Source organism: Perca flavescens, chromosome 3, assembly GCF_004354835.1.
Source record: "Perca flavescens isolate YP-PL-M2 chromosome 3, PFLA_1.0, whole genome shotgun sequence".
In the NCBI taxonomy this organism is placed as follows: domain Eukaryota; kingdom Metazoa; phylum Chordata; class Actinopteri; order Perciformes; family Percidae; genus Perca; species Perca flavescens.
Genome location: NC_041333.1, coordinates 18,664,374 through 18,691,479, shown reverse-complemented (window position 1 = coordinate 18,691,479; position 27,106 = coordinate 18,664,374). Strand labels below are relative to the sequence as shown.

The 27,106-nt window shown below is 43.7% G+C and overlaps 1 protein-coding gene and 2 long non-coding RNA genes across 3 annotated transcripts in view; 2 read left to right on the top strand and 1 right to left on the bottom strand.

Annotated features, from left to right (window-relative positions):
* The window catches only part of LOC114550819 (uncharacterized), a 136,216-nt gene extending 114,099 nt beyond the window's left edge, over nt 1-22,117 (bottom strand). Inside the window, exon 1 of the long non-coding RNA XR_003691755.1 lies at nt 21,834-22,117. This is a non-coding gene — a long non-coding RNA (uncharacterized LOC114550819). The remainder of the gene's footprint in view (nt 1-21,833) is intronic.
* Nucleotides 5,361-18,886, top strand: aipl1 (aryl hydrocarbon receptor interacting protein-like 1). Its single transcript, XM_028571690.1, has 6 exons — nt 5,361-5,456; nt 9,206-9,385; nt 16,973-17,161; nt 17,272-17,448; nt 17,538-17,679; nt 18,583-18,886. Exons 1-6 carry the CDS (start codon nt 5,361-5,363, stop codon nt 18,780-18,782), a joined length of 984 nt encoding a protein of 327 aa, XP_028427491.1. The 3' UTR covers nt 18,783-18,886.
* A 4,077-nt stretch (nt 22,118-26,194) lies between the features above and the next one.
* Nucleotides 26,195-27,043, top strand: LOC114549947 (uncharacterized). The gene is made up of 3 exons (XR_003691625.1): nt 26,195-26,271; nt 26,711-26,781; nt 26,978-27,043. It is a non-coding gene; the product is annotated as an uncharacterized LOC114549947 (long non-coding RNA).
* Nucleotides 27,044-27,106: the final 63 nt, after the last annotated feature.

Genomic DNA, 27,106 nt, shown 5'->3' with positions numbered 1-27,106 from the left:
AACTCTTTGAACTGTCGGAGCTGGAGAAAGCCGACCACCCTCTGTCCCTGAACGGCCTTGGCGACAGCAAGCTGTCCGAGTTAACGGAGAGGATGCTGGCTGTGCTGGGCGTGGCGGATCACCCACATTCTCCTGCGGCAGCTTCCAGCACCTGTGCGCACCGCACTGGCCTGCTCCCCCCCTCTTCCTCCAGAGACTACCGGGCGCTGGCTGTGGAGGCAGATGGGATTTTTCCCTTTTCTGCCCCGCTTGCACTCCACAAAATATGATTTATATAATTACATGTGGTTGTCATCACGTGACAGTGTGGAGGAGAAAGTCGTTTTTTGTAAGTTGTTATGTTATTATTGGTTCAGTATTAGTGTTTGGTATTCAGTTTCTGAACAGTGCGTTTGGTGACGCTTTCTGAGCCTTACGTCATAATTTTTAATTAGTCACGGTAATACCGTATACCACGGTAAAATAGGGAGGAGGTCTGACGGTATCAAAATTTGGATACCGCCCAACCCTAATGTATGTCCTATTTACCCTCCAAACTGTTGTTATTTAACTATGACATGGTAAAATCGGGTTTGCATTCTATCACCCCTTTAAAATGATATGTATTAAAAGTATAAGTCTGAAAATGTTACTTAAAGCAGCTCCAGTCAACTTGTATGTGAATTTTGGGGTGGAGACAAATCTAAAGAGTATCATCATCCGACTCTGTAGCGTATATTAGCATCTTTCCGCTCATTGTTTTGGTTTTACGGCCCACAACTTTACTGTTTTGGTTCACTCCAAGTAGAGATGTTCCGATACCGATACTGGTATCGGTATCGGCTCCGATACTGCCTAAAATGCTGGCATCGGTATCGGGAAGTACTGGAGTTTATGCGCCGATCCGAAACCACGTAATAAAGCCCTAAAGAAAATCTACGTTAAAGTAGATTATTTATATTCTTTTTCCGTTATAACTGACAATATAACAATAACCGTTATTGACTGGACAATAAAAGAAAGTTCTCTGGCGTTCATCGTTTGTGTTTGTTCATGTTTCACAAAGATAGAAATAATATCACATCCATACAGGGATAATAGTATACAGCTGTTAAAACATAATAAAATATATGACACACTGGTATCGGATCGGTACTCGGTATCGGGCGATACACAAGTTCAGGTATCGGAATCGGTAAGCAAAAAATGGTATCGGGCCATCTCTAACTCCAAGGAGTCCCATCAACTCTTTCTCAGCCGCAGCAGGCAGCTGTTTTCAGGGAAAATAGCTCCGATAAACCCACTGCATACTACCTGCTCTGCATCAAACAACGGACAGACACAGCTAGAAGTGTTGTAGTCAAACTGAGACCAAGTCATCACCAAGACCAGAGTGTATCGAGACTGAGACAAGACCAAGACTTTGAGACCAAGTCAAGACCAAGGCAGCGCAAGCACGAGTCAAGAAAGGTCCCACACTGCATGACACGATAAAATGTGGAAAATGCTAACCACATGTTACCAACGTTAGCTAGTCACACTAAGCTTAACTTTCTTTAGGCTTCCTTTCCAAGTGCTGATAAAAAATGGTCCTACCTGTCTCAGTCAGCGTTACATTGCAGAATTTACACACTGCTGTGTTTTCTTTTAGATGTTGTTTTACAAATAAACTGCTTATGGTTTAGGTAGCCAAATTTTATTACCGATGATTTGGCTGACATCTCCCAGACAGCCAGAGATTCTTCTCCTGTCTCCCGAAGAGAGCTAAAAGGAGAGTGAAAACACTATAATACATGATATTGTTGTTCTGTGTCTGCTGATATGTAACTTTTTAATAACACATTTGCTAACTGCATTATAATTATGATAGTTATTTAGTCCATTTTAGTTTATGATAAAAACAGCCCCAAAATCACTCTGCTTGCCTTGGTTGTATTTTCCAGTTTACCTTGGCAGGCCTGCTTGGTTCCCTCAGGGAATGTTTGTAAAAGATTTACAAAAAAACTGTTTACAGCATTTACTCTTTAATCTAAGTGGGACGTTTTGGGACTTATTGCTATGGACGAAATACACAGGGCAATACACTGTTAAGAGCAAATTTCATTTAACCATGTATCCAGCTAATTTATATAGCTTGTGCTACTGTATTGTGTGAACGGTTAACTTCAATTAATATTGTATGTGGCATTTTCTTTTGCAGGGTGCAAATGTTCCACCAAAACAAGTTCCTTCCCGAGACCATTTTTAAACCAATGTCTCTGTGACCGAAGCTTAGCGTCGCCCAAGACGATTGTGATTGGTTTAAATTTCCAGAATGTATGTGTGGAGGAGCCAGACCTTACTCAACATCACTATGGAGATAGATCTGGCAATGCAAGACTAGTCAAAACACTGTTAAATGTACACTGTAAAAAAAACTCTCGTCCATAACATCCTCTTGCTGATGGAACCGTAGCTAGTTTGATAGTTTAATACAAGAGAAGAGAACAGGGAAGTTTATTAACGGCATTGCACCCCAGCGACCAAAGCTGAAGTAGCACTCAGTAGTTCTTCCTCCAGTAACGTGACTGGAGGACGGAAGTAAAGCAGATTTTGCAGCTGCAGCTGTGTAAGACCCAGAGACAGAATTACAGGCTTTTTTCACACCATATCCAGCATTCAGACACATAAGGTTGAAAATTACTGAATTTCCTCTTTAAAGCTTGTCCAACTGCCCCCTTGGGGCAAACAAATTGATGCAAGTTTAAGTAAAAGTCCAATTAAGTATAATCAGCTAAATGTGCTTAAGGTTTCAAAAGTAAAAGCATTCATTGGGCAACAGAAGACCTCTGTCAATGATGTAGGCAGCATTTTAACGTTGGAGTTGGTGGTGCTAATTTTAACTATACACACTGTAAAATAATGTTGGGTGGTTAAACTTACTGTGTAAAAATGCATCATGTTTTTTCATGTGCTCATTGTAGGTTTTACAATTTCAATTAGCTAAATAACTCCTAACTAAACCTGCCAATTATAATGTACTGGAGTATGTCTCCCAACCCTGCAAAGTGACCCCCCACACTGCTCTTATTGCATGTTCCTTTTAGATCTGCTAGGTCAGCTTTACATGTCAATCTGTCGGGAGAGAAATAAAGATTCACTCACTCACTCACACACACACACACTCACGTGAACATTATGCTATGTGCGTATATGTTGTGCGTCATGGAAGGAGCCCTCCCCCCTGGGTTATGTATATGAATGAATGGCTTCTACACAGGGAATGGCTCCTCCCTAGGAAATCCATGACTGTACTTTCCAGAAATAGAGTATGACTTGCTTAAAGTGGAACTAATGCATCAGCAAAGGGTTTCCAGCAGGGTTTAACATGATGGAGACATGGGTGTACCTCCTGTTGGCAGAACTGCTTGTAGCTGAACCAAAGATGTGCGTGCGGTTTCAAAACTGGCCCATTCGATTCCCCACCCTTCAATGTACATGCAGCAAATTCAGATACGCGTGCACGTATACACACAAATGCAGCTAGACGTGCATTGACAGAGCAGTAGAGAAAGATGTAGGCGGGGTGACGCAAGCATTATGAGTCACTCTGATACAAAGTCTGAGCCTTACAACACAACACCTCTCCAACAGGTTGGATACATTGTACTCGTATGAAAATCGACCAGAGGTGAGGACACAGAAACAACTTTAAATCACCAAACCAAAATCTTATTCAGTACAACCCTCTGTTTTTATTGGTTTATAATTACAGACAGGGGTCCAACAATGACTAATCGCACCTTTTTATTATTTTTCTTTTGAACTCACAGATATGGTAATCAATAATAATGTAAAAGGCTGTAACTATAGCAACACAAACCTGTCATCCAAGAGAAACACTCCACCATATGCCCATTGTTTCCACAGAGAAGGACGGAGGAGCTAAATTCAGAGAGGAGAAATAATGCACCTGCTTTTTTTTTTTATTCTTTAATTATACTATGATTAATATTAAAATGATGTTGCTCATGAAGCCACCACCTCACCCTGCTACCACCTCTGCCAGGTTGAAATTTGTAAGTGTTTGTGACAGTTAAAGATGAATTTTCAAGTAAAATAAAGTTTATTTGTGTTGCTCAGTATTCCATACAGTATAAAGGTCTCAAAGGGACTTCACACATCCACATTAGCAACACTTCCAAATTTAGGACCAATATGATCAACAAGAGAAGGACCGCCTCCTGCTGCACTACCAACCTCTTCCACAAGAGAGCATAGAATCTGCTCATTGCATGTACCCTGAGAGCTGCCAAGTACACACAGAACTGTTGCCCAATCCTGTGTGTCACATCAGTGAAAAAGGGCAAACTTGATAGTACTATATGTTGCAGCACTTGTATTTGAATAGAGATAAGCCTGCAACTTCGCCTGAAACTGCATGGTGAAATACCTATTCCTCCATGTTGCTCCACAGAGGAAACACAAAGCTGTACAGTTATACAATTGTGAGCACTGCCAAGGTGCAGTTATGGGTTTTCTATTTGTGCAATTAGTACGGAATAAAGCATTAACATTGGGTAATGTTTTAGGATAATTGCCCCCTCAAACTGCTTGCAGACTTTGTTAGCAAAAGCTACGGGAGCCTTGGAACACACACACACACACACACACACACACACACACACACACACACACACACACACACACACACACACACACACACACACACACACACACACACACACACACACACACACACACACACACACACACACACACACACACACACACACACACACACACACACACACACACGATGGGAGCCAGATGTTTAATAGACAAGGTCAAGGAGTCCATACAGTAATTGTCTACTCCACCATTTCTCAGTATTCTAGGCATTGTTCAGATCACCACATCCATATAAATCCAGGAAATTTCCTGTGGAATGGAAACCATGTCTTACTCTCACAGACCTATTTGTGTTTTTCTCTCTTTATCCTCTCTCACACACACACACACACACACACACACACACACATGGTCTCATTGTACATTCAACAGGGATGTACACATAAGAAAACAAAAAACAAAACTCAATGCAGACTCTGTTTCTCCTCCTTTATGGATGTTTCTGGGGTCTGACAGTATTCTGAGAAAGTGCTGATGATGGCCAATAGACAGGTGAGGATACATAAGGAGAGGAGGAGACGTTTCTAATCTCATTATCCCTACCTAAACTAATCCACCAAGAACAACACCTCCTAGTCATCCATACCCTTTACACATCTTGTACCCCACATATCTTTGTGACACACACATAATTACTCATAAGATATATAAATACATATGCATGGTAATATAAGGTGATCCATATCAATAAACAAAACAAGATGGCGGATATGCAGGATACGATGCTGCTGGGCTTGGAGGGAATCAAGAAAACCATCCTGCATGGAGGCACCGGAGACATCCCAAAACTCATCACTGGGGCAAAGGTATTGTTGGCCTTCAGGACTTAATTTACACCTTCTGATAAATAAATGTCTTTACTTTCACTTTTTGGACTGTTAACCAACTTAGGTCTCATCCATTATAGACTAACTTGTGCGAGTCCACAGCCCATTTAGTGTGCAGTAAATGAATATAACAGAATCATAGTTCAGAAAAAATAGCAGCAATGTTTGGTATTTCTTTTAGACACAAATGAATTATTGAAAAAGCTAGTTTTAAATGTTCTAAATCTAATTATAGGTAATAATAGAAGTTAACATACAACTTAATTATCACACCATGCACAGCATCATATAGAGAAAACAGTTTTCCAGACTGGTTTGAGACACATTTGAGAATGTCCAAATTGAGGCTCTATTTTGTTGTCTAAATTGTCTATTTTGAGGAGTCACTAAAAGGCATTTGGTTGCATTTGATATCATCCGAGGTTCATAAAATCATTCCTGGTGTACTGGTATTGTATACTGTATGCGGGCACTGTTCTCATGAAATATGGGGGAAGCTCATGAAACAGGTTTTTATGGTTTCACTTCCCTTGGACGTTATCCAACCATGCAACCTTGGCATGTCTGTCCTTCCTCCAGTTTGTCTGCCTTGTTGAATAACTGAGCTGTGTGAAGCTTGTGACATAAAATTTTTGTTGAGACTTTGTTGCGTTTATTTCAACACAACATGCCATCTTAAATGTTATGGAATTTGTGATCATGTGCATTCCAGGCACTATTTATTTGGTCGTATTAATAATCACTTTAGCCGCCTCATGAAAGAGGGCTTCATTCATTTTAAAGCGGACATAATTCAGAGTAATTTCCCCCACTTTCTGTCCATTAGGGCTGCTAACTAACGATTATTTTCATAGTCGATTAATCTGTTGATTATTTTCTCGATTATTCGATTAGTTGTTTGGTCTATAAAATGTCAGAAAATTGTGAAAAATGTGGATCAGTGTTTCCCGAACGCCCAAGATGACGTCCTCAAATGTCTTGTTTTGTCCACAACTCAAAAAGGAGATTTAGTTTACTGTCACAGAGGAGACAAGAAACTAGAAATTATTCACATTTAAGAAGCTGGAATCAAAGAATTTTTACTTTGTCTTAAAAAATTACTCAAACAGACTAATCGATTAGCAAAATAGTTGGTGATTAATTTAAGAGTTGACAACTAATTGATTAATATTTGCAGCTCTATGGAGCTAAATCGGGGCCAAATGTTTTGTTCATTCGAAAAAAATATATATAGTTGAAAAAATAAAGCTTGAAATTGAAAATTTAAGTTTTGGTCAAAACTTGGAAAAAATAAAACCATGTATTTGAACTAAAAATAAGTGTACCAATTTTTCTTTCAGTTTGAATAAAATATAGATTCAATTCTGGAATTATTTTGAATAAATTATAAATTTTCATTTTTCACTTTTATATTTGTTTTCAGTTCCACATTTCATGCTTTCAGATTCAAAAGTTATTTTTTTTACGGCTTCAAATCTTTTTTTTACGGCTTCAAATCTTTTTTTTTTTTCACGGCTTCAAATCTTTTTTTTTTTTTTTTTCAGATCTGTTTTTCACTTTCAGATATTTTTTTCGGTTTGAGACTTTTGGCCCTGATTTGGCGTGGGGGGGCGTGGCTTCAACTCAGAGGGGCGTGGCATTATGAGTGACAGCCTATCAAAGAAGGCAGAAGACTCCTCTGTCATGTTGACTTCAGGAAATGGTGTTACTGTGAGAACTATGACTGAATGCTTTCTATCCACTATATACATGTGATTTTTACTTAAACTGATGCCAGTGACAAAGTTCCATTTAAAAAATGTTTTGGACAACAAATGGTACCAATTACATTATAAGAGCAATAAACTGTGCCAGATTGTGCAGTTCAGCAGGAACAATGACTTCTCCCACTTCCATGTATGACTTATAGCACCACAGTATTCACTGGCACCAGCCCACAGGTAGGACATGTGAAAGATATTAGCATTTTTGAATAGATACTTTGCGACGTTATCCCCTCAGTGGCATTTTTTTTGTGATTAACACATAAAAGGAAAATAGGTGGACAGCTGGACAAAGCTGGCAATCAAGCATCGCTAGCACTAAAGTTAGCATTAACTAACGTTAGCTTCACACTAGCTGGTGTTTTTACACTAATTTCAGTGTCCAGCTCAAGTTTTTTTTACTTTAACGTGTATTGGTCTTTGTTAACCTCGGTTTGTCAGAATGACCATAACTTGACACTGGCTGCAGTGAAGAAGGTCTCCTTTTATAGAGTAGACAAATATGACTTTACATTAATGCTCTGGCCTGATAAATTACGTTTTAGACTATAACGTTACATGTAACAGCATGACATGCCTTACAAAATATGCCAAGTGGGCAAACTTTGAAGGCTTCTACCACAGCCTAACTTAAGTATCAGAATACACTAACTTGTCTTTTTGTATTTGTATGTCTTACTGTCTGTTTTCTGGACCGTGTGTGTCCGTAATAAAAGCTTTGATTGATTGATTGATTGATTAACAAAGCGGACCAGGACAAGTTATGTTGTTTAAACTAACCATGAAAAGGTAACACTAGCAATGTTAGTTATCTATAATGTTTTACATTTATAAGGCTGTACGGCTGCAGGCAGCCACTGTCGAGTTATGGTCATTCTGACAAACAGAGGTTAACAAAGACCACTACACGTTAAAGTAAAAAAACTTGAGCTGCACACTAAAATTGGTGTAAAAACACCAGCTAGTGTGAAGCTAACGTTAGTTAATGCTAACTTTTGTGCTAGCGATGCTTCATTTCCAGCTGTCCACCTATTTTCCCTTTATGTGTTAATGACAAAAAAAAAAATGCCACTGCGGGATAATGTCCCAAAGTATCTATTCAAAAAGGCTAATATCTTTCACATGTCTTACCTGTGGGCTGCGCCAGCAGGTTGCCTTAAGCGGAGCGGACGCTATGCTGACTGCCGAGTGAATACTGTGGTGCTACATTCAATGTCATACATGGAAGTGGGAGAAGTCATTGTTCCTGCCGAACTGCACAATCAGTTTATTGCTCTTATAGTGTAATTGGTACCATGTGTTGTCCAATACAATTTTTTAAATGGAACTTTGTCACTTGCATCAGTTTATTAAGTAAACATCACATGTATATAGTGGATAGAAAGCATTCAGTCATAGTTCTCACAGTAACACCATTTCCTGAAGTCAACATGACAGAGGAGTCTTCTGCCTTCGTTGTTAGGCTGTCACTCATAATACCACGCCCCTCTGAGTTGAAGCCACGCCCCCCACGCAAAATCAGGGCCAAAAGTCTGAAACCGAAAAAATTATCTGAAAGTGAAAACAGATCTGAAAACGAAAAAAAAAAGATTTGAAACCGAAAAAAAAAGATTTGAAGGCGTAAAAAAAATAAGTTTTGAATCTGAAAACATGAAATGTGGAACTGAAAACAAATATTAAAGTGAAAAATGAAAATTTATAATTTATTCAAAATAATTCCAGAATTTAATCTATATTTTATTCAAACTGAAAGAAAAATTGGTACACTTATTTTAAGTTTGAATACATGGTTTTATTTTTTCCAAGTTTTGACCAAAACTTAAATTTTCAATTTCAAGCTTTATTTTTTCAACTATATATATATTTTTTCAAATGAACAAAACATTTGGCCCTGATTTAGCTCCATACAGCTCTACTGTCCTTACCGTATAGTTTTAACAAGCAAGCTTCATGTCTCTACTCCAGGTGACGTTTCACTTCCGCACCCTGTTGTGTGATGATGAACGTACAGTGATAGATGACAGCAAAGTGGCGGGGACGCCCATGGAGATAGTGATCGGCAACATGTTCAAGCTGGACATCTGGGAGACCCTGTTGTCCTCCTTGAGGATCGGTGAGGTGGCTGAATTCTGGTGTGACACCATTGTGAGTGCTAAAAAAAGGAAAACTTTAAGCGCAAGCTGCTTTTTGTTTTATTTGTGCATTGCCTTGTTTTCATGGCTGCTTGTTTTTAAGCACAGTGCATCATTGCCGTTAGTGCAAATCTCTTCTGAGAGGTTCGACTGTTAACTTTATGCAGAATGACATCACACTGTGGACCTTATAGACTCTACTTTTCAATAACAAGCAGCAGCACAACACAGTAGGACGAGTGTTATGTGCTCAGGGGCGGATCTACAGGGAGGCAAGGGGGGGCACCTGCCCCCACCCCCACACTCTAGAGCTTTGCCCCCCAACTTTGGTGATCCAAAAACTGAACTTGTAAAAACAACCCGCCACTATGTCCACAAGCTTCTCAAAACAGTGAACTAAACAATACATTTACCAAAAGTGAACAATTGAATTTTTTATTATTTATTTTTTATTTTTATATCAAATACTTAGCTATACGTCCCTAATTTAAACGTGCGAGCGGCATTCGCTCAGTCTGGCTCACACACAATGGAGAGACTGAGTTGCCCCAGAGCCTCTGAAGGTGAAGTCAGTTTCCCCAGGTGAAGTTTAAACACACGTTTAACTTAAAGTTAAATTTGTAATGAATGTATTGTATGCTAAAGACGATTCAGCATCAGCAAAAACAGCGAGTCTATTACGTTAGCCAAAAGTCAAATCGCTCCCTCCTGATTTGTAAGAGCACTCTGCCCTTTGATTAGTTTTGATTTTAGTATAGACAAGAACAGCTTAATATAAAATATAAAATCTTGTTTGTATCCATAACATTTACTGATGGTCGCCGTTTCACCAACATTAAAACACACAATACAGTGCCAGTTGGGAGATAGATCATTTTTATTTGATTCGATAAGCAGTCCTATGAAATCTACTTCCTCTCACATATCACAGCAATAATGCTGCACAAATTAAACCAGGTTACAACTGGGGAAATAACACATACAATAGGATTAAGTAGCCTAGTCTAAACATAACTGTTGTGTGCATGTGATAACTATTTTCTGATTTTATATTTGTTATAAGCTACTTATTAGCTACAGGGCCCTACAGTGTAGTGTAATACAAGAATAACCACAGCTTTTCACATATCGACTTTTGCAGGCCAGAGTAGCTGAAGAAATTAGCTGGAGCCTAAACATGAAAAAGAAGGCTAAAGGTGGGATATTGCCGGCTTTTTTGCTAAGAAAATTCAAAGAAGTACACAGGATGAAGAGAATGAGGGAAATGAAGGAGAAGGCAGTAAACTGGAGAGACCATGGAGGGTCAGAGCAGGAGAAGACCACAGAAGGAGAAGAGGAAATAAGTGAAGGAAATGAGGAAAAAGAAGAATTAGTGAGGGATGAAGAGGAGGCTCCAGATTCAGAGAGAGGGCCAGAGGCAGGAGGAGGCAGATGAAGATGACAGGGAGGAAGAGGCCTGCAGTTTCCCCTGGACTAAAAGGTATGTTTTTATTTTTCATCCAATTGCCGTACAGTAGGATAATATGTAATGTCACTTATATGCATTGGCTATGTCCATGTTTAGAATAGGTATATTCATTCCCATCATAGACCCAATGATCAGTGAGGTGGACAGGCGCTTTTCAATCTCTAGCAGCAAGATAATGAGGGGTATACAAGCTTGAAACCCATCAAACAATGACTTCTTAATGGAAGAATTGGTTTTGTTAGTGGCTGAGGAATATGGCTCTGAAAAGTATTAAACGTATTTAAAAGTATTTTTGTGTTTGTTTGGTTAAAGCCATTCACATATAGGGATTCCCACATACCGTCTACCCCTGCCACCCTGCCAAGACTTCTTGCCCCCCTCGCCCCCTTTGCCACCCCATGTAAAATTTTCTAGATCCGCCACTGTTTGTGCTCCACTTGTATGCATGTAAAGTCTAAACATAAAGCACAAGCATACAGTATATTGCTCTCTCCTGTGCATAAAATAGAAAATGAACAAAGTATCCAGATAATAAATGCATTAATCTGCAGAGGTCTAACAGAACAGACTGGGGTGCTCACAACTTTTTCAAAACTGGATCAACATGCTACCTGAAGTAGAAACACTTAAATAATAATAATAATAATAATAATAATAATAATAATAATAATAATATAGTATGTGGTTTATCACAAACATTCATGTATTAAGAGCACTGCCTCAGGGACATCTGACTCACTTTTAGTTTAGTTCCTTCCCAGGGCTCCAGACTAACTTTTTGCCTTGGTTGCACTGGTGCACCTAACTTTTTATTTAGGTGCACCAGCAACAAAATTTAGGTTCACCTAAATTTTTTCCTCGCGTTGCCGTTAACGCTGAATGACGATACACGATATATAGCTCTGTATTTCTTTTACAAAGTGGGCTAAATGTTCAGTTTTAAGTCAAAGCCACTTTTCACAAGCTCTTTTATTAAAACAGATTGTGATTAAAATAAAATGCAAAGACAGGGTTTCCTTTACCAGTTTGAAAATATACAGCTGCAACACAAGTAAATGAAAGTTATCTGAAATAAATAGCCTAGGATATATTAAAAAAAAATATATATCTCTGAGAAAGCTCCTTCACTTGTTTTCAACAATAACAGACTGATTAAAAGAGAACGATATATATATATATATATATATATATATATATATATATATATATATATATATATATATATATATATATATATATACACACACACACACACACACACACACACACACACACACACACACACACACACACATATATACAACCCCGACCTGCGGCCCTTTCCTGCATGTCATTACCCCCTCTCTCCCTTTCATGTCTTCAGCATTCCTATCAAAAAATTAAAAACAGACAGGAAGACAGGGCGACAGAGGGAGAGACATAAGGAGAGAGGGGGAGACATAGGGAGAGAGGGGGAGTGCGATGGACTGAAGCGTATACTACTCAGAGTGACGGCTGACCCATTATGAATGGGTCCAGCACGGGTCAAATGCGCTTTGGCGGAAAAAACCCCAATGAAGAAGCAAGGTAGAGATGGAGTGACCCTGCCCGGAGGAAGCCCGGGGCCCCCGTCTGGAGCCAGGCCCAGACGGGGGCTCGCCGTCGGCGAGCGCCTGGTGGCGGGTTTGCCACGGAGCCCGGCGGGCACAGCCCGAACAAGCTACGTGGCTCCCATCTCTCCAGCCCATGGGCCCACCACCTGTGGGAGGAACCGTTGGGGTCGGGTGCGATGCCACATGGGTGGCAGTGAAGGTCAGGGGCCTCGACGGACCAGACCCGGGCGGCAGACGCTGGCTCTGGGGACGTGGAACGTCACCTCTCTGGGGGGAAGGAGCCGGAACTGGTGCGGGAGGTGGAGCGCTACCGTTAGATCTGGTGGGGCTTACCTCTACGCACAGTCTCGGTTCTGGAACCATACTCCTGGATAGGGGTTGGACTCTTTTCTTCTCCGGAGTTGCCCAGGGTGTGAGGCGCCGGGCGGGTGTGGGATACTCACAAGCCCCGGCTGGCGCCGCTGTGTTGGAGTTTACCCCGGTGGGCGAGAGGGTCGCCTCCCTCGCCTGCCTAGGGTTGTGGGGGAAAACTCTGACTGTTGTTTGTGCATATGCACCAAACAGGAGTTCGGAGTATTCGGCCTTCTTGGAGACCTTGACTGGAGTCCTGCATGGGGCTCCAGTGGGGGACTCCCATTGTTATGCTGGGGGACTTCAACGCACACGTGGGCAATGATGGAGACACCTGGAGAGGCGTGATTGGGAGGAACGGCCTCCTGATCTAAACCAGAGTGGTTGTTTGTTGTTGGACTTCTGTGCTAGTCATGGATTGTCTATAACGAACACCATGTTCGAACATAGGGATGCTCATAAGTGTACCTGGTACCAGAGCACCCTAGGCCGAAGGTCAATGATCGATTTCATAATTGTTTCATCTGATCTGAGGCCGTATGTTTTGGACACTCGGGTGAAGAGAGGGGCAGAGCTGTCAACCGATCACCATCTGGTGGTGAGTTGGGTCAGGGGTGGGGAAGACTCTGGACAGACCTGGTAAGCCCAAACGTGTAGTGCGGGTAAATTGGGAACGTCTGGAGGAGGCCCTGTCCGACAGACTTTCAACTCACACCTCCGGGCGGAGCTTTTCGTGCATCCCTGTGGAGGCTGGGGGCATTGAACCCGAGTGGACAATGTTCAAAGTTTCCATTGCTGAAGCTGCGGCGAGGAGCTGTGGTCTTAGGATCTTAGGTGCCTCAAGGGGCGGTAACCCACGAACACCGTGGTGGACACCAGTGGTCAGGGAAGCCGTCCGACTGAAGAAGGAGTCCTTCCGGGATATGTTATCTCGGAGGACTCCGGAGGCAGTTGCAGGGTACCGAAGGGGCCCGAAGGGCTGCAGCCTCTGCCGTGAAAGAGGCAAAGCAGCGGGTGTGGGAGAAGTTTGGAGAAGACATGGAGAAGGACTTTCGGTCGGCACCAAAGTGTTTCTGGAAAACTGTTCGCCACCTCAGGAGGGGGAAGGGGGAACCATCCAAGCTGTGTACAGTAAGGATGGGACACTGTTGACCTCCACTGAGGAGGTAATAGGGCGGTGGAGGGAGCACTTTGAGGAACTCCTGAATCCGACTAATACGCCCTCTATGTTAGAGGCAGAGCTGGAGGATAACGGGGATTGTCGTCGATTTCCCAGGCGGAAGTCACTGATGTAGTCAAACAACTACACAGTGGCAAAGCCCCGGGATTGATGAGATCCGTCCAGAAATGCTCAAGGCTCTGGGTGTGGAGGGGTTGTCCTGGTTGACACGCCTCTTCAACATTGCGTGGAAGTCTGGGACGGTGCCAAAGGAGTGGCAGACTGGGGTGGTGGTTCCTCTTTTTTTAAAGGGGGACCAGAGGGTGTGTGCCAATTATAGGGGTATCACACTTCTCAGCCTCCCTGGTAAAGTCTACTCCAAGGTGCTGGAAAGGAGGGTTCGGCCGATAGTCGAACCTCGGGTTGAGGAGGAACAATGCGGATTCCGTCCTGGTCGTGGAACAACGGACCAGCTCTTCACTCTCGCAAGGATCCTGGAGGGAGCCTGGGAGTATGCCCAACCGGGTCTACATGTGTTTTGTGGATTTGGAGAAGGCGTATGACCGGGTCCCCGGGAGATACTGTGGGAGGTGCTGCGGGAGTATGGGGTGAGGGGGTCTCTACTCAGGGCCATCCAATCTCTGTATGACCAAAGTGAGAGCTGTGTCCGGGTTCTCGGTAGTAAGTCGGACTCGTTTCAGGTGAGGGTTGGCCTCCGCCAGGGCTGCGCTTTGTCACCAATCCTGTTTGTAATATTTATGGACAGGATATCGAGGCGTAGTCGGGGTGGGGAGGGGTTGCAGTTTGGTGGGCTGGGGATCTCATCGCTGCTCTTTGCAGATGATGTGGTCCTGATGGCATCATCGGCCTGCGACCTTCAGCACTCACTGGATCGGTTCGCAACCGAGTGTCAAGCGGTTGGGATGAGGATCAGCACCTCTAAATCGGAGGCCATGGTTCTCAGCAGGAAACCGATGGAATGCCTTCTCCAGGTAGGGAATGAGTCCTTACCCCAAGTGAAGGAGTTCAAGTACCTTGGGGTTTTGTTCGCGAGTGAGGGGACAATGGAGCGGGAGATTGGTCGGAGAATCGGGCGCAGCGGGTGCGGTATTGCATTCAATCTATCGCACCGTTGTGACGAAAAGAGAGCTGAGCCAGAAGGCAAAGCTCTCGATCTACCGGTCAGTTTTCGTTCCTACCCTCACCTATGGTCATGAAGGCTGGGTCATGACCGAAAGAACGAGATCCAGGGTACAAGCGGCGAAATGGGTTTCCTCAGGAGGGTGGCTGGCGTCTCCCTTAGAGATAGGGTGAGAAGCTCAGTCATCCGTGAGGAGCTCGGAGAGAGCCGCTGCTCCTTTGCGTCGAAAGGAGCCAGTTGAGGTGGTTCGGGCATCTGGTAAGGATGCCCCCGGGCGGCTCCCTAGGGAGGTGTTCCAGGCACGTCCCAGCTGGGAGGAGGCCTCGGGGAAGACCCAGGACTAGGTGGAGGGATTATATCTCCAACCTGGCCTGGGAACGCCTCGGGATCCCCCAGTCGGAGCTGGTTAATGTTGCTCGGGAAAGGGAAGTTTGGGGTCCCCTGCTGGAGCTGCTCCCCCCGCGACCCGACACCGGATAAGCGGACGAAGATGGATGGATGGATGGGTCAGCGGCGTTACACACGTCTTGTGTAGGCTATGAAATGTCTGTATCGTCACTGCACTGCATTTTTATGAACTATGATAATGTGGCCATGGGTCACATCTAGAGATGGAAATGATACAATTTTTTGCTTCCCGATACCGACACCTGAACTTGCGTATCGACCGATACAGAGTACCGATCCGATACCAGTGGGTCATATATTTTATTATGTTTTAACAACTGTATACTACTATCCCTGTATGGATGTGATATGATATAACAGCTGTATACTACAATCCCCGTATATAGATACTGTGTGTATATATATATATATATATATATATATATATATATATATATATATATATATATATATATATATATATATATATATATATATATATATATATATATATATATATATATAGAGCCCGGACTTTACCGCGTTAATTACGATTAATTACAGACTTTAATGCATTAATTAAATACACAAAAAATAACACGTTAAACATTTTTTACGCATTTTAATCAAACTTATTTTTGCACCGCGGGACGTTTCTCGCTGGATGAGTTTCGGCGGACCGATTATACTGGAGCACCAACTAGCGTTCGTGGCTTCAGACCTTTTATATATGTCAATGCTTCAGACAACAACAAACCACAGTGAACATGAAGAAGAAGCTGACGAGACCGCTTTGGTTGGCCCCGTGGATGGGAAATTTTGTTATAAAAAACGAACGGATGGAAGCGTCAATTAGAGCATGGTTGTGTGCCCTAATATATATATATATATATATATATATATATATATATATATATATTTATTTATATATATATATATATATATATTTTATTTGATATATCATTTATCTAATTATAATTACTTTAGTCTTTCTGGTGTGTGTCTGTGTGTGTCAGAGATAGATGGGTTGAGGTATGCTGTCGTTAATCTGCAGCAGCCTCACTTTTCCTTAATCGGCTCGGATTCCTGCTGAATCAGCACTACTGACTCGCCTCCACTCTTAATTAGATTTGATGGGGCTTAGAGCATTTATTCACTCCTCTCTGGACTACATGGCTGCACCACACACTCCACTGGATATGTTGTGCAGTACCCTTCCCATCCAATGGAGGGCAAACTTGCCATGTTAGACTAAGGAGATAGACTGGAGATCATGTGAAACAACTAATCTGAATTACAAAAGATCTTTAATCAGGTTAATGTAAAATCAGATTTCCCGTGTAGTGCATGTGCGCTGTGAGGAATATGGTCTTGGTTATATCACCATGTTACTCTTGATTAAGCAAGTCTATGCATAAGACAAAATTTGAAAAGCGGAAGTCGCCTTCAGTCTAATTCCGTTTTAAATTATATAGATTTTTGTGATCCTCTCTCCTCTCCAGCACACTGGCGTTTATCCACTTGTGTCCAAGAGTATGAGGCGCATTGCAGAGGGCAAAGACCCAGTTGACTGGCACATCCATACATGTGGTATGGCCAACATGTTCGCCTACCACAGCCTTGGCTACGACGACCTGGATGAGCTGATGAAAGAACCGAAACCCCTCTACTTTGTCCTGGAGCTGCTCAGGGTGAGAAAGGACAGAGACAACCACACAGATTTGTGTCAAAGGGAAGCTTCCCGAGTGAGAAAAAAGAAAAGAGAAACACTTCCGTATGTATGCGTGCGTGTGATTGACAGGTGCAGCAGCCCAGTGAGTACAACAGGGACACGTGGGCTTTGAGTGATGAGGAGAGGCTGAAAGTGGTCCCTGTGCTGCACGGCCACGGGAACAAGCTCTACAAACAAGGTCACTACCAACAGGCCATAGAAAAGTACAAGGAGGCCATCATCTGCATCAAGAATGTTCAGACAAAGGTGATCAAATAGGAGGAAAAAAAGTTTCCTTTGCTTCTATAAAACATGTATGCATAAATAAACGTGGATCCGAACTACTTTCCTCTTAGGAGAAAGCATGGGAGGCCCAATGGCTGAAGCTGGAGAAGATGGCCAACACCTTAACGCTCAACTACTGCCAGTGTCTACTGCGCATGGAAGAATACTATGAAGCCATCGAGCACACTACCGACATCATCAACCAGAACCCAGGTTTGGCACTGATGTGTGACTCCGCAATGGTGGAGTGAGGGGTTATGTAGACATTTTTAAAAAGGTCCCATGGCATGAAAATTTCACTTTATGAGGTTTTTTAACATTAATATGAGTTCCCCCAGCCTGCCTATGGTCCCCAATTGGCTTGAAATGATGATAGGTGTAAACCGAGCTCTGGGTATCCTGCTCCGCCTTTGAGAAAATGAAAGCTCAGATGAGCCGTTCTGGAATCTTGCTCCTTATGAGGTTACCTCCCCTTTGTCTGCTTTGCCCACCCAGAGAATTTGGCCAACCCATGAGAGGGAGACATCATGGCTTTCAAATGAGCAAAGTGGCAGTTGGTCAAGGCCACACCCCCACCCTCCACCTTGTCTCTCCCTCTTTCCTCCTCAATAGCTACAGACACAGAAATGGCACGTTCTGAGGAAATCTCATTGTGGGACTGGCTATAATTAGTGGCTGTAATTCTGCACAAAGGCTGAATTTTGGGAAAGAGGCTTCAGATACAGTATTAAGGGACCACTAAGGCCTATAGAAAAGCATCCAAAAAGCACCATGTCATGGGACCTTTAAAGAAGAAGTAGATTACCACATTTCAGCCTGTTAATTTATTGTGAGAATGAAAGTCTGGCATGCTGTGTAAACATTACAGCCTTTAACAAGCTGGGTATGTTTTTGCTGTGTGTGTATGCAATTATTATTATTTTTTTTTTTTTTTAAATGGTGGCTATAAGTGTATACATCACATGTATGGAAAAGTCTGACCCTATAAAAGTTCCAGTGCCTTTACTTTAGCCTGCGCCGTGTATGTGTTCATAGACAGCACAAGGGAATCTAAGACGTAAAAGACAGAAATGAAGAAGATGCTGCTGTCAAAACATGCATGTGTTTGTCCTCCAGGTGAAATGAAAGCCTTCTACCTGCGAGGGAAGGCCCATGTGGAAGTGTGGAACGAGGCGGAGGCTCGGCAGGACTTCAGCAGGGTGCTGGACCTGGACCCCGGCATGAAGAAGGCCGTCAAGAGAGAGCTGGCTGTGCTTAATATGCGCATGGAGGAAAAGAACCAGGAGGACAAGATCAAGTACAAAGGCATGTTTTGACCAGGAGAGACTGCAGCAGAGGTTGGAGCATCAGAGGAGTGATGGGCTAAAGAGTAAAGTTATTAAATCACAAATCCCCATGCTTAATTTGACCTTTAACCACTACACCCAACTCCGTGCATCGACTTTCGCCATGGCTTTGAGACACTCCCAGTAGTGTGGAAGAGAGTGCCCAATAAAATAATAGTGGTTTATTAAATCAGGATGTTATATAAGCCGCTCCCTTTCGGCTCCCCTCTTTCCTTTTCCTCCGAAACATGAGTAAGACAACCTAGTAAAGTAAGGACTTTTCACCCTTATAATCTCACTTTTTGGTATCAATTGGTTGATATTTCATGGATTTGTTTAAATGTTTGACTTGGTTGTTTGTATTGCATTTATATTATATCATTAAGCTAGGCATTGAGATGTACCTAAATACTAAGATTATGGATGTATTAAGTGATTTAAGTGAGAATACTAAATATGAAGCTGGAGCTACCAGCCCATTAGCTTATTTTGGTATAAAGACTGGAAACAGCTAGCTTTGCCCTGTCCAACTCCATTATAACGTGAGCTTTAGAGGTGATGGTAGGTTGCTATTTCACTTTTGTACAGAGCCTGGCTTACTCTTTCCCATCGTTTCCAGTCTTTATGCTAAGATAAGCTAGCCAGCTGCTGGCAGTAGTTACAAATTTACCGGACAGACATGAAAGTACTATCAGTCTTCTTATCCAACTCTCGGGAAGTTTGCGAATAATATCAAACTATTCTTTTGTTGATTTTCTGATTTGGAATATTGTTTTGGAATATTTCCTCGTCATGTAAAGAAAAGAAAAAAATCCATGATACTGATTGATTGCTAATAAATTGTTGGAGCAGTATATTTGGATTTCTGTGTTTACATATGACCCTACAACAGATGTTACGTGAGCCAATAGAACCACCAAAAGTCATGTCACACTCTGCCACTATTTTCCCTAAACAATGTTGAAGACCTGAAGTAGTGGCTATGTTATCTCTAAAGTGTGATATTAAGTCAATAGTCATAGCAAATAAAATTAAAACAAAGTTTCTTCTCTAAGTCTTGGAAGCACATTGGCCTTCCACAAGATGGCGCTCTGACCACAATTATGTCTCAGTTTCAACCTAAACCTTGTTGGAAATTATCCTGAGCCTATCAGCAGCATTCTTATTTTCATGAAGAGTCTAGGGGCGCATAAAAATAAATAATCTGGGTTTTATTGGTTTTATCCTGCTTGTCTCCTTCCTTTCTTTTTGTTTGTATTATGACTAATACATCAGGGACGTGCACTAAAAACACATTTGAATGCACTTATACTTACGCATTGCCATAAAATATTAGATCAATAGTATGACATCACACGGAGAGCTCAGTTTCATTCAGGGAATCCCCACTCATCACTATCTGCACTGCTCCCCCCACTCATCACTACCACAGGTCAGTGCAGTGTAGTAGTCACTCAGGGAAATGAGGCTGACGCTAATGCACCAGTCGAGTAAAATCAATAGGAGCAGATCAAAGAACTAAACCCACAGAGGATCGTGATTAAACATTCAAGCTATAGCATCCAGCCCTATACAACCACCTTTACTAATGCAGTTCCTGCCGCTGAGTCTTGCCTGATCTGAGGCAGCAAACCAAGGAGACAAAAACTGTGGTTTGATATAGCACTCATTATACCATTTGCAATTTATCTCTTCTCAGATCCAGTAAAACTTTTTCTTGAATATCATCAGTGCTACTTAGAAAATGGAAGAGTTGATATAGGATGCCAGGCTGTGCCACTGAAAACCCTGCCCTGGACTAAACAACAGGGCTACAGTAAATTCTGCATAGCAGCACAATCCACAGCTGGCTTTCCTCCATAAACCACTGGTGCTGATGTTGAGAAGAGGGGAAGAAAGGGAGGAGGAGGAGGAGGAGGAGGAGGAGGAGGCGGCGGCTCTGTGCCAGACTGCCCTGCTCCAACATAAGATGCGGCAAGTTAACCAGAGAAAGCCAATTTCATATGGGAAGTACTGTGATTGTGTATTCAAAATAAAAACCAGTAAATGTTAGATTTTGGATGAAAGGCAATAAATAAAAGGTGTTTATTTTGTGTTCATTGCCTGCTTGGTCTTTGCTTTTACTGTTACACTGATTGGTTGTGTTTTAAATTATACTTTATATACAATTACTTCATGTAGGCTTCTGCATGTTTTAAAACTGATTAATTTATCTTACAGTCTTGTAAACCTCGCATTCATTTTGAAAATGTTTTTGTTTAGAGAAACCTTTCCCATCCACATAGCTTACATTGGGAGTTACTTGGCATGGCAGCAAAAGAGCTGGACTTTGAACCAGCATCCCTACACTACCAGCCAATCCTGCTCGATCATCTAAACTATGCGCAGAAGCCATGCAGACTATACACGCTACAGTTATAGTATTTGACAAGACAATACTTTTTAACACAGAATATTTTGTCATTTTACTTATGTTGCCTTGCAAATGAGCACAAAGTATTTTCCCAAAAAAGACCCAGGAATTCTGTATGTGGTGTAAAAAATTAAAAATAAATCCTTGCTTTTGTATGCGGTGATGATGTTATAGACCTATTGCGTTTTTAAACATATTTAGGCTACACAAAAAGTGCACGGACAACGTTACATCACCTTGCATGTTACAATACAGAGCCCCTATGTCGAGGTCGAAACCAAGATCTTCCTTTTACACTCCGCACACTACTGATGATCAATTACACAACCGGAAACGAGGACAAAACTCAATTAGACAAAACCGATAGACAATAAATAAAAAATAAAAGAATGGACACCACGGCGGGTGCAACAAACTTTACAAAGACACAGAAAGTACATAACCAGCCACTTCTTATAGACTCAACAGCAAAATAAAACATCACCAAAGAAACAATTAACACAGATTTATAAACAAAACTGCACAGCGGCTGCAGCCACAAACACATATTCAGGCACAAAAGAACTGCACATTGTGTAGTAAAACACACCAGCAAGTGTTTTTTTGTAGCCTATCGTAGGCCTACTCACCTGATGTCCTGCTCAATCTGCTCCTGTTTATTCTCAATCCAGAGTCCACACAGCCTCTCTGTCCCTCTCTTTCAAACATGTTTGTGAGAAGCTGATTGAGGGTCTGCAGTCACAACAGCACACAGTCCTCAAACACCTCACTGAAGGTAAAAGTTCATGAGTGAACGGAGAAGCCACTGCTGCGCCAACATTAGCATTTTAGCATTTTAGCATTTTAGCATTTAGCATCAGAACCAGCGTGCACCTTTGGGTGTGTTTGATTTGAGCCACATAGGTTGCTGACCGTGGTGCATAAAACCAGTGATTAGATAAATGCAATCTTCTTCTTTTTTTTTCTTTTTTTACCTAGGCCTATGCCATATAGGTAGCCTACAATAATGACGTGATCCTTTATTATATTGCATTTTACATTGTTGTTAGTGTTCACAAACTGTTAAATAGATTATATTAGGCTAGGCGGGTTAAGTATTGTCATTTCCCAGACAGCAACCCAACATTGAATAAATATTGATTTTCCATCGGAATCATCATTATGGTTGATATTGAAATTTCAATGCAAAATAAATGTTGAATCACCATTACAATATCGATGAAACCTGACGTTATTAATGTTGATGGCAACAACATTGGAGCAACATTGATCTGTTGTTATCTTTATGATTGATTAAGCATTGATATTTGGTTTACCGGGCGATATTGCCAATGTGTTGAAAAGTCATTGATTTAGAGTTGACCGGGAAACGACCTGTTGTTGAAAAGCCATCGAAATATAGTTGACCGGGAAATATGATTGAAAATGCATTGATATATAGTTGACCAGGAAATATGATTGAAAATGCATTGATATATAGTTGACCGGGAAATATGATTGAAAATGCATTGATATATAGTTGACCGGGAAATATGATTGAAAATGCATTGATATATAGTTGACCGGGAAACATGATTGAAAAAGCATTGATATATAGTTGACCGGGAAATATGATTGAAAAGCCATTGGTTTTTGGTTCCTCTCCGTGAACCATCACCTTATCGTGGTGGAGAGGTTTGTGTGTCTCTGTGAACCTGAGGGCTGTGTTGTCTGGAGCTTTGTGCTCCTGGTAGGGTCTCCCAAGGCAAAGTGGTCTCAGGTGAGGGGCCAGACAAAGAATGGTTCAAAAACCCGAATGCAAAAGCTAAGCAGAGATGGAGTGACCCTGCCCGGAGGAAGCCCGGGGCCCCCGTCTGGAGCCAGGCCCAGACGGCGGGCTCGTCGGCGAGCGCCTGGTGGCCGGGTTTGCCACGGAGCCCGGCCGGGCACAGCCCGAACAAGCTACGTGGCAACTCCCTCTCCATCCCATGGGCCCACCACCTGTGGGAGGAACCGTTGGGGTCGGGTGCGATGCCACATGGGTGGCAGTGAAGGTCAGGGGCCTCGACGGACCAGACCCGGGCGGCAGACGCTGGCTCTGGGGACGTGGAACGTCACCTCTCTGTGGGGGAAGGAGCCGGAACTGGTGCGGGAGGTGGAGCGCTACCGGTTAGATCTGGTGGGGCTTACCTCTACGCACAGTCTTGGTTCTGGAACCATCCTCCTGGATAGGGGTGGACTCTTTTCTTCTCCGGAGTTGCCCAGGGTGTGAGGCGCCGGGCGGGTGTGGGGATACTCACAAGCCCCGGCTGAGCGCCGCTGTGTTGGAGTTTACCCCGGTGGACGAGAGGGTCGCCTCCCTACGCCTGCGGGTTGTGGGGGAAAACTCTGACTGTTGTTTGTGCATATGCACCAAACAGGAGTTCGGAGATTCGGCCTTCTTGGAGACCTTGACTGGAGTCCTGCATGGGGCTCCAGTGGGGGACTCCATTGTTCTGCTGGGGGACTTCAACGCACACGTGGGCAATGATGGAGACACCTGGAGAGGCGTGATTGGGAGGAACGGCCTCCCTGATCTAAACCAGAGTGGGTGTTTGTTGTTGGACTTCTGTGCTAGTCATGGATTGTCTATAACGAACACCATGTTCGAACATAGGGATGCTCATAAGTGTACCTGGTACCAGAGCACCCTAGGCCAAGGTCAATGATCGATTTCATAATCGTTTCATCTGATCTGAGGCCGTATGTTTTTGGACACTTTCGGGTGAAGAGAGGGGCAGAGCTGTCAACCGATCACCATCTGGTGATGAGTTGGGTCAGAGGGTGGGGGAAGACTCTGGACAGACCTGGTAAGCCCAAACGTGTAGTGCGGGTAAATTGGGAACGTCTGGAGGAGGCCCCTGTCCAACAGACTTTCAACTCACACCTCCGGCGGAGCTTTTCGTGCATCCCTGTGGAGGCTGGGGGCATTGAACCCGAGTGGACAATGTTCAAAGTTTCCATTGCTGAAGCTGCGGCGAGGAGCTGTGGTCTTAGGGTCTTAGGTGCCTCAAGGGGCGGTAACCCACGAACACCGTGGTGGACACCGGTGGTCAGGGAAGCCGTCCGACTGAAGAAGGAGTCTTTCCGGGATATGTTATCCCGGAGGACTCCGGAGGCAGTTGCAGGGTACCGAAGGGCCCGAAGGGCTGCAGCCTCTGCCGTGAAAGAGGCAAAGCAGCGGGTGTGGGAGAAGTTTGGAGAAGACATGGAGAAGGACTTTCGGTCGGCACCAAAGTGCTTCTGGAAAACTGTTCGCCACCTCAGGAGGGGAAGGGGAACCATCCAAGCTGTGTACAGTAAGGATGGGACACTGTTGACCTCAACTGAGGAGGTAATAGGGCGGTGGAAGGAGCACTTTGAGGAACTCCTGAATCCGACTAATACGCCCTCTATGTTAGAGGCAGAGCTGGAGGATAATGGGGGATTGTCGCCGATTTCCCAGGCGGAAGTCACTGATGTAGTCAAACAACTACACAGTGGCAAAGCCCGGGGGATTGATGAGATCCGTCCAGAAATGCTCAAGGCTCTGGGTGTGGAGGGGCTGTCCTGGTTGACACGCCTTTTCAACATTGCGTGGAAGTCTGGGACGGTGCCAAAGGAGTGGCAGACTGGGGTGGTGGTTCCCCTTTTTAAAGGGGGACCAGAGGGTGTGTGCCAATTATAGGGGTATCACACTTCTCAGCCTCCCTGGTAAAGTCTACTCCAAGGTGCTGGAAAGGAGGGTTCGGCCGATAGTCGAACCTCGGGTTGAGGAGGAACAATGCGGATTCCGTCCTGGTCGTGGAACAACGGACCAGCTCTTCACTCTCGCAAGGATCCTGGAGGGAGCCTGGGAGTATGCCCAACCGGTCTACATGTGTTTTGTGGATTTGGAGAAGGCGTATGACCGGGTCCCCGGGAGATACTGTGGGAGGTGCTGCGGGAGTATGGGGTGAGGGGTCTCTTCTCAGGGCCATCCAATCTCTGTACAACCAAAGCGAGAGCTGTGTCCGGGTTCTCGGTAGTAAGTCGGACTCGTTTCAGGTGAGGGTTGGCCTCCGCCAGGGCTGCGCTTTGTCACCAATCCTGTTTGTAGTATTTATGGACAGGATATCGAGGCGTAGTCGGGGTGGGGAGGGGTTGCAGTTTGGTGGGCTGGGGATCTCATCGCTGCTCTTTGCAGATGATGTGGTCCTGATGGCATCATCGGCCTGCGACCTTCAGCACTCACTGGATCGGTTCGCAACCGAGTGTGAAGCGGTTGGGATGAGGATCAGCACCTCTAAATCTGAGGCCATGGTTCTCAGCAGGAAACCGATGGAATGCCTTCTCCAGGTAGGGAATGAGTCCTTACCCCAAGTGAAGGAGTTCAAGTACCTTGGGGTTGTGTTCGCGAGTGAGGGGACAATGGAGCGGGAGATTGGTCGGAGAATCGGCGCAGCGGGTGCGGTATTGCATTCAATCTATCGCACCGTTGTGACGAAAAGAGAGCTTAGCCAGAAGGCAAAGCTCTCGATCTACCGGTCAGTTTTCGTTCCTACCCTCACCTATGGTCATGAAGGCTGGGTCATGACCGAAAGAACGAGATCCAGGGTACAAGCGGCTGAAATGGGTTTCCTCAGGAGGGTGGCTGGCGTCTCCCTTAGAGATAGGGTGAGAAGCTCAGTCATCCGTGAGGAGCTCGAGCTTTGCGTCGAAAGGAGCCAGTTGAGGTGGTTCGGGCATCTGGTAAGGATGCCCCCTGGGCGCCTCCCTAGGGAGGTGTTCCAGGCACGTCCAGCTGGGAGGAGGCCTCGGGGAAGACCCAGGACTAGGTGGAGGGATTATATCTCCAACCTGGCCTGGGAACGCCTCGGGATCCCCCAGTCGGAGCTGGTTAATGTTGCTCGGGAAAGGGAAGTTTGGGGTCCCCTGCTGGAACTGCTCCCCCCGCGACCCGACACCGGATAAGCGGACGAAGATGGATGGATGGATGATTTTTGGTTGACCAGGAGATCATCGGGTGGTAGACCAACGTACTGCACCGGACACATCTCATTTCTGGACTCTTGGGGCGAATACGATCAGGTAAACTTTCTTAATATGTAATGTTCGATATGAATGAATTGTACTAAATCAAATACTGTTACTCGTTAACATGGTGGTTAGTGTCCATCATGCTTTTGGATTCTGCATCAGACAACTTTTAAAAATAGCTAATGTTAGCTAGCGTTAGCGTTCGCTAACATTAGTTAGCGTTAGCTAGCAGTAACAGTCTTAGAATATGGTACAGATGAAGTTGGAAATGTTTTGGCAAGGAAATTATTGGATATGACTGAATTTCCATTTGTAGTTGCCTTATAGCTTTTGGATTTTGCTGAGGACAATTTTTAGAATTTGGTCATGTTAGCTAATGCTAGCTAACGTTAGCTAGCGCTAGCCATAGCCTAAAAATTCATTTTGAACTGATGTTTGGCAAGGATGTGACAGTATTTGTTGCTCTAATTGTGTTGTAATGTGTTTGTAGAGAGGAAAATGCCAGGCAGAGAGGGAATAAAAGAGAGATCACCTGCCGGAGGGACTGAAGCAAGTAAAAAGGTAACCTTCAATTTTGAAAAGAGATTTGAATGTAGGGAAAACATGATAGGTTAGCCTACAACACTAAACAAATTGCCTTATATCCGATCATTGAAAAATACTAGGCCTAGTGAATTTGTTTCCAAGTGTGTATATTTGGGTGTTCTGTTTAACTTAAAGGCTAATTTTTGCATTGTGCTTGTATTTTCTGTTTTAGATGCTCTTACACAGCAGATGGGGATAGCCGCCGTCACCCAATTTACTTTTGCCCAGGCTGTGCAACAGTGGCTGCGCTATGCATCAGGCCGGGCAGGATGGACTGGACGACAAACCAGTCAGACGTCAG

Excerpts from the sequence above, each read along its gene's own strand:
- aipl1 (XM_028571690.1), top strand. The coding sequence starts at position 5,361 with ATGCAGGATACGATGCTGCTGGGCTTGGAGGGAATCAAGAAAACCATC. Across the intron at positions 9,386-16,972 it reads AATTCTGGTGTGACACCATT|CACACTGGCGTTTATCCACT; the intron begins GTGAGTGCTAAA and ends TCTCCTCTCCAG. Across the intron at positions 17,680-18,582 it reads CATCATCAACCAGAACCCAG|GTGAAATGAAAGCCTTCTAC; the intron begins GTTTGGCACTGA and ends TTTGTCCTCCAG.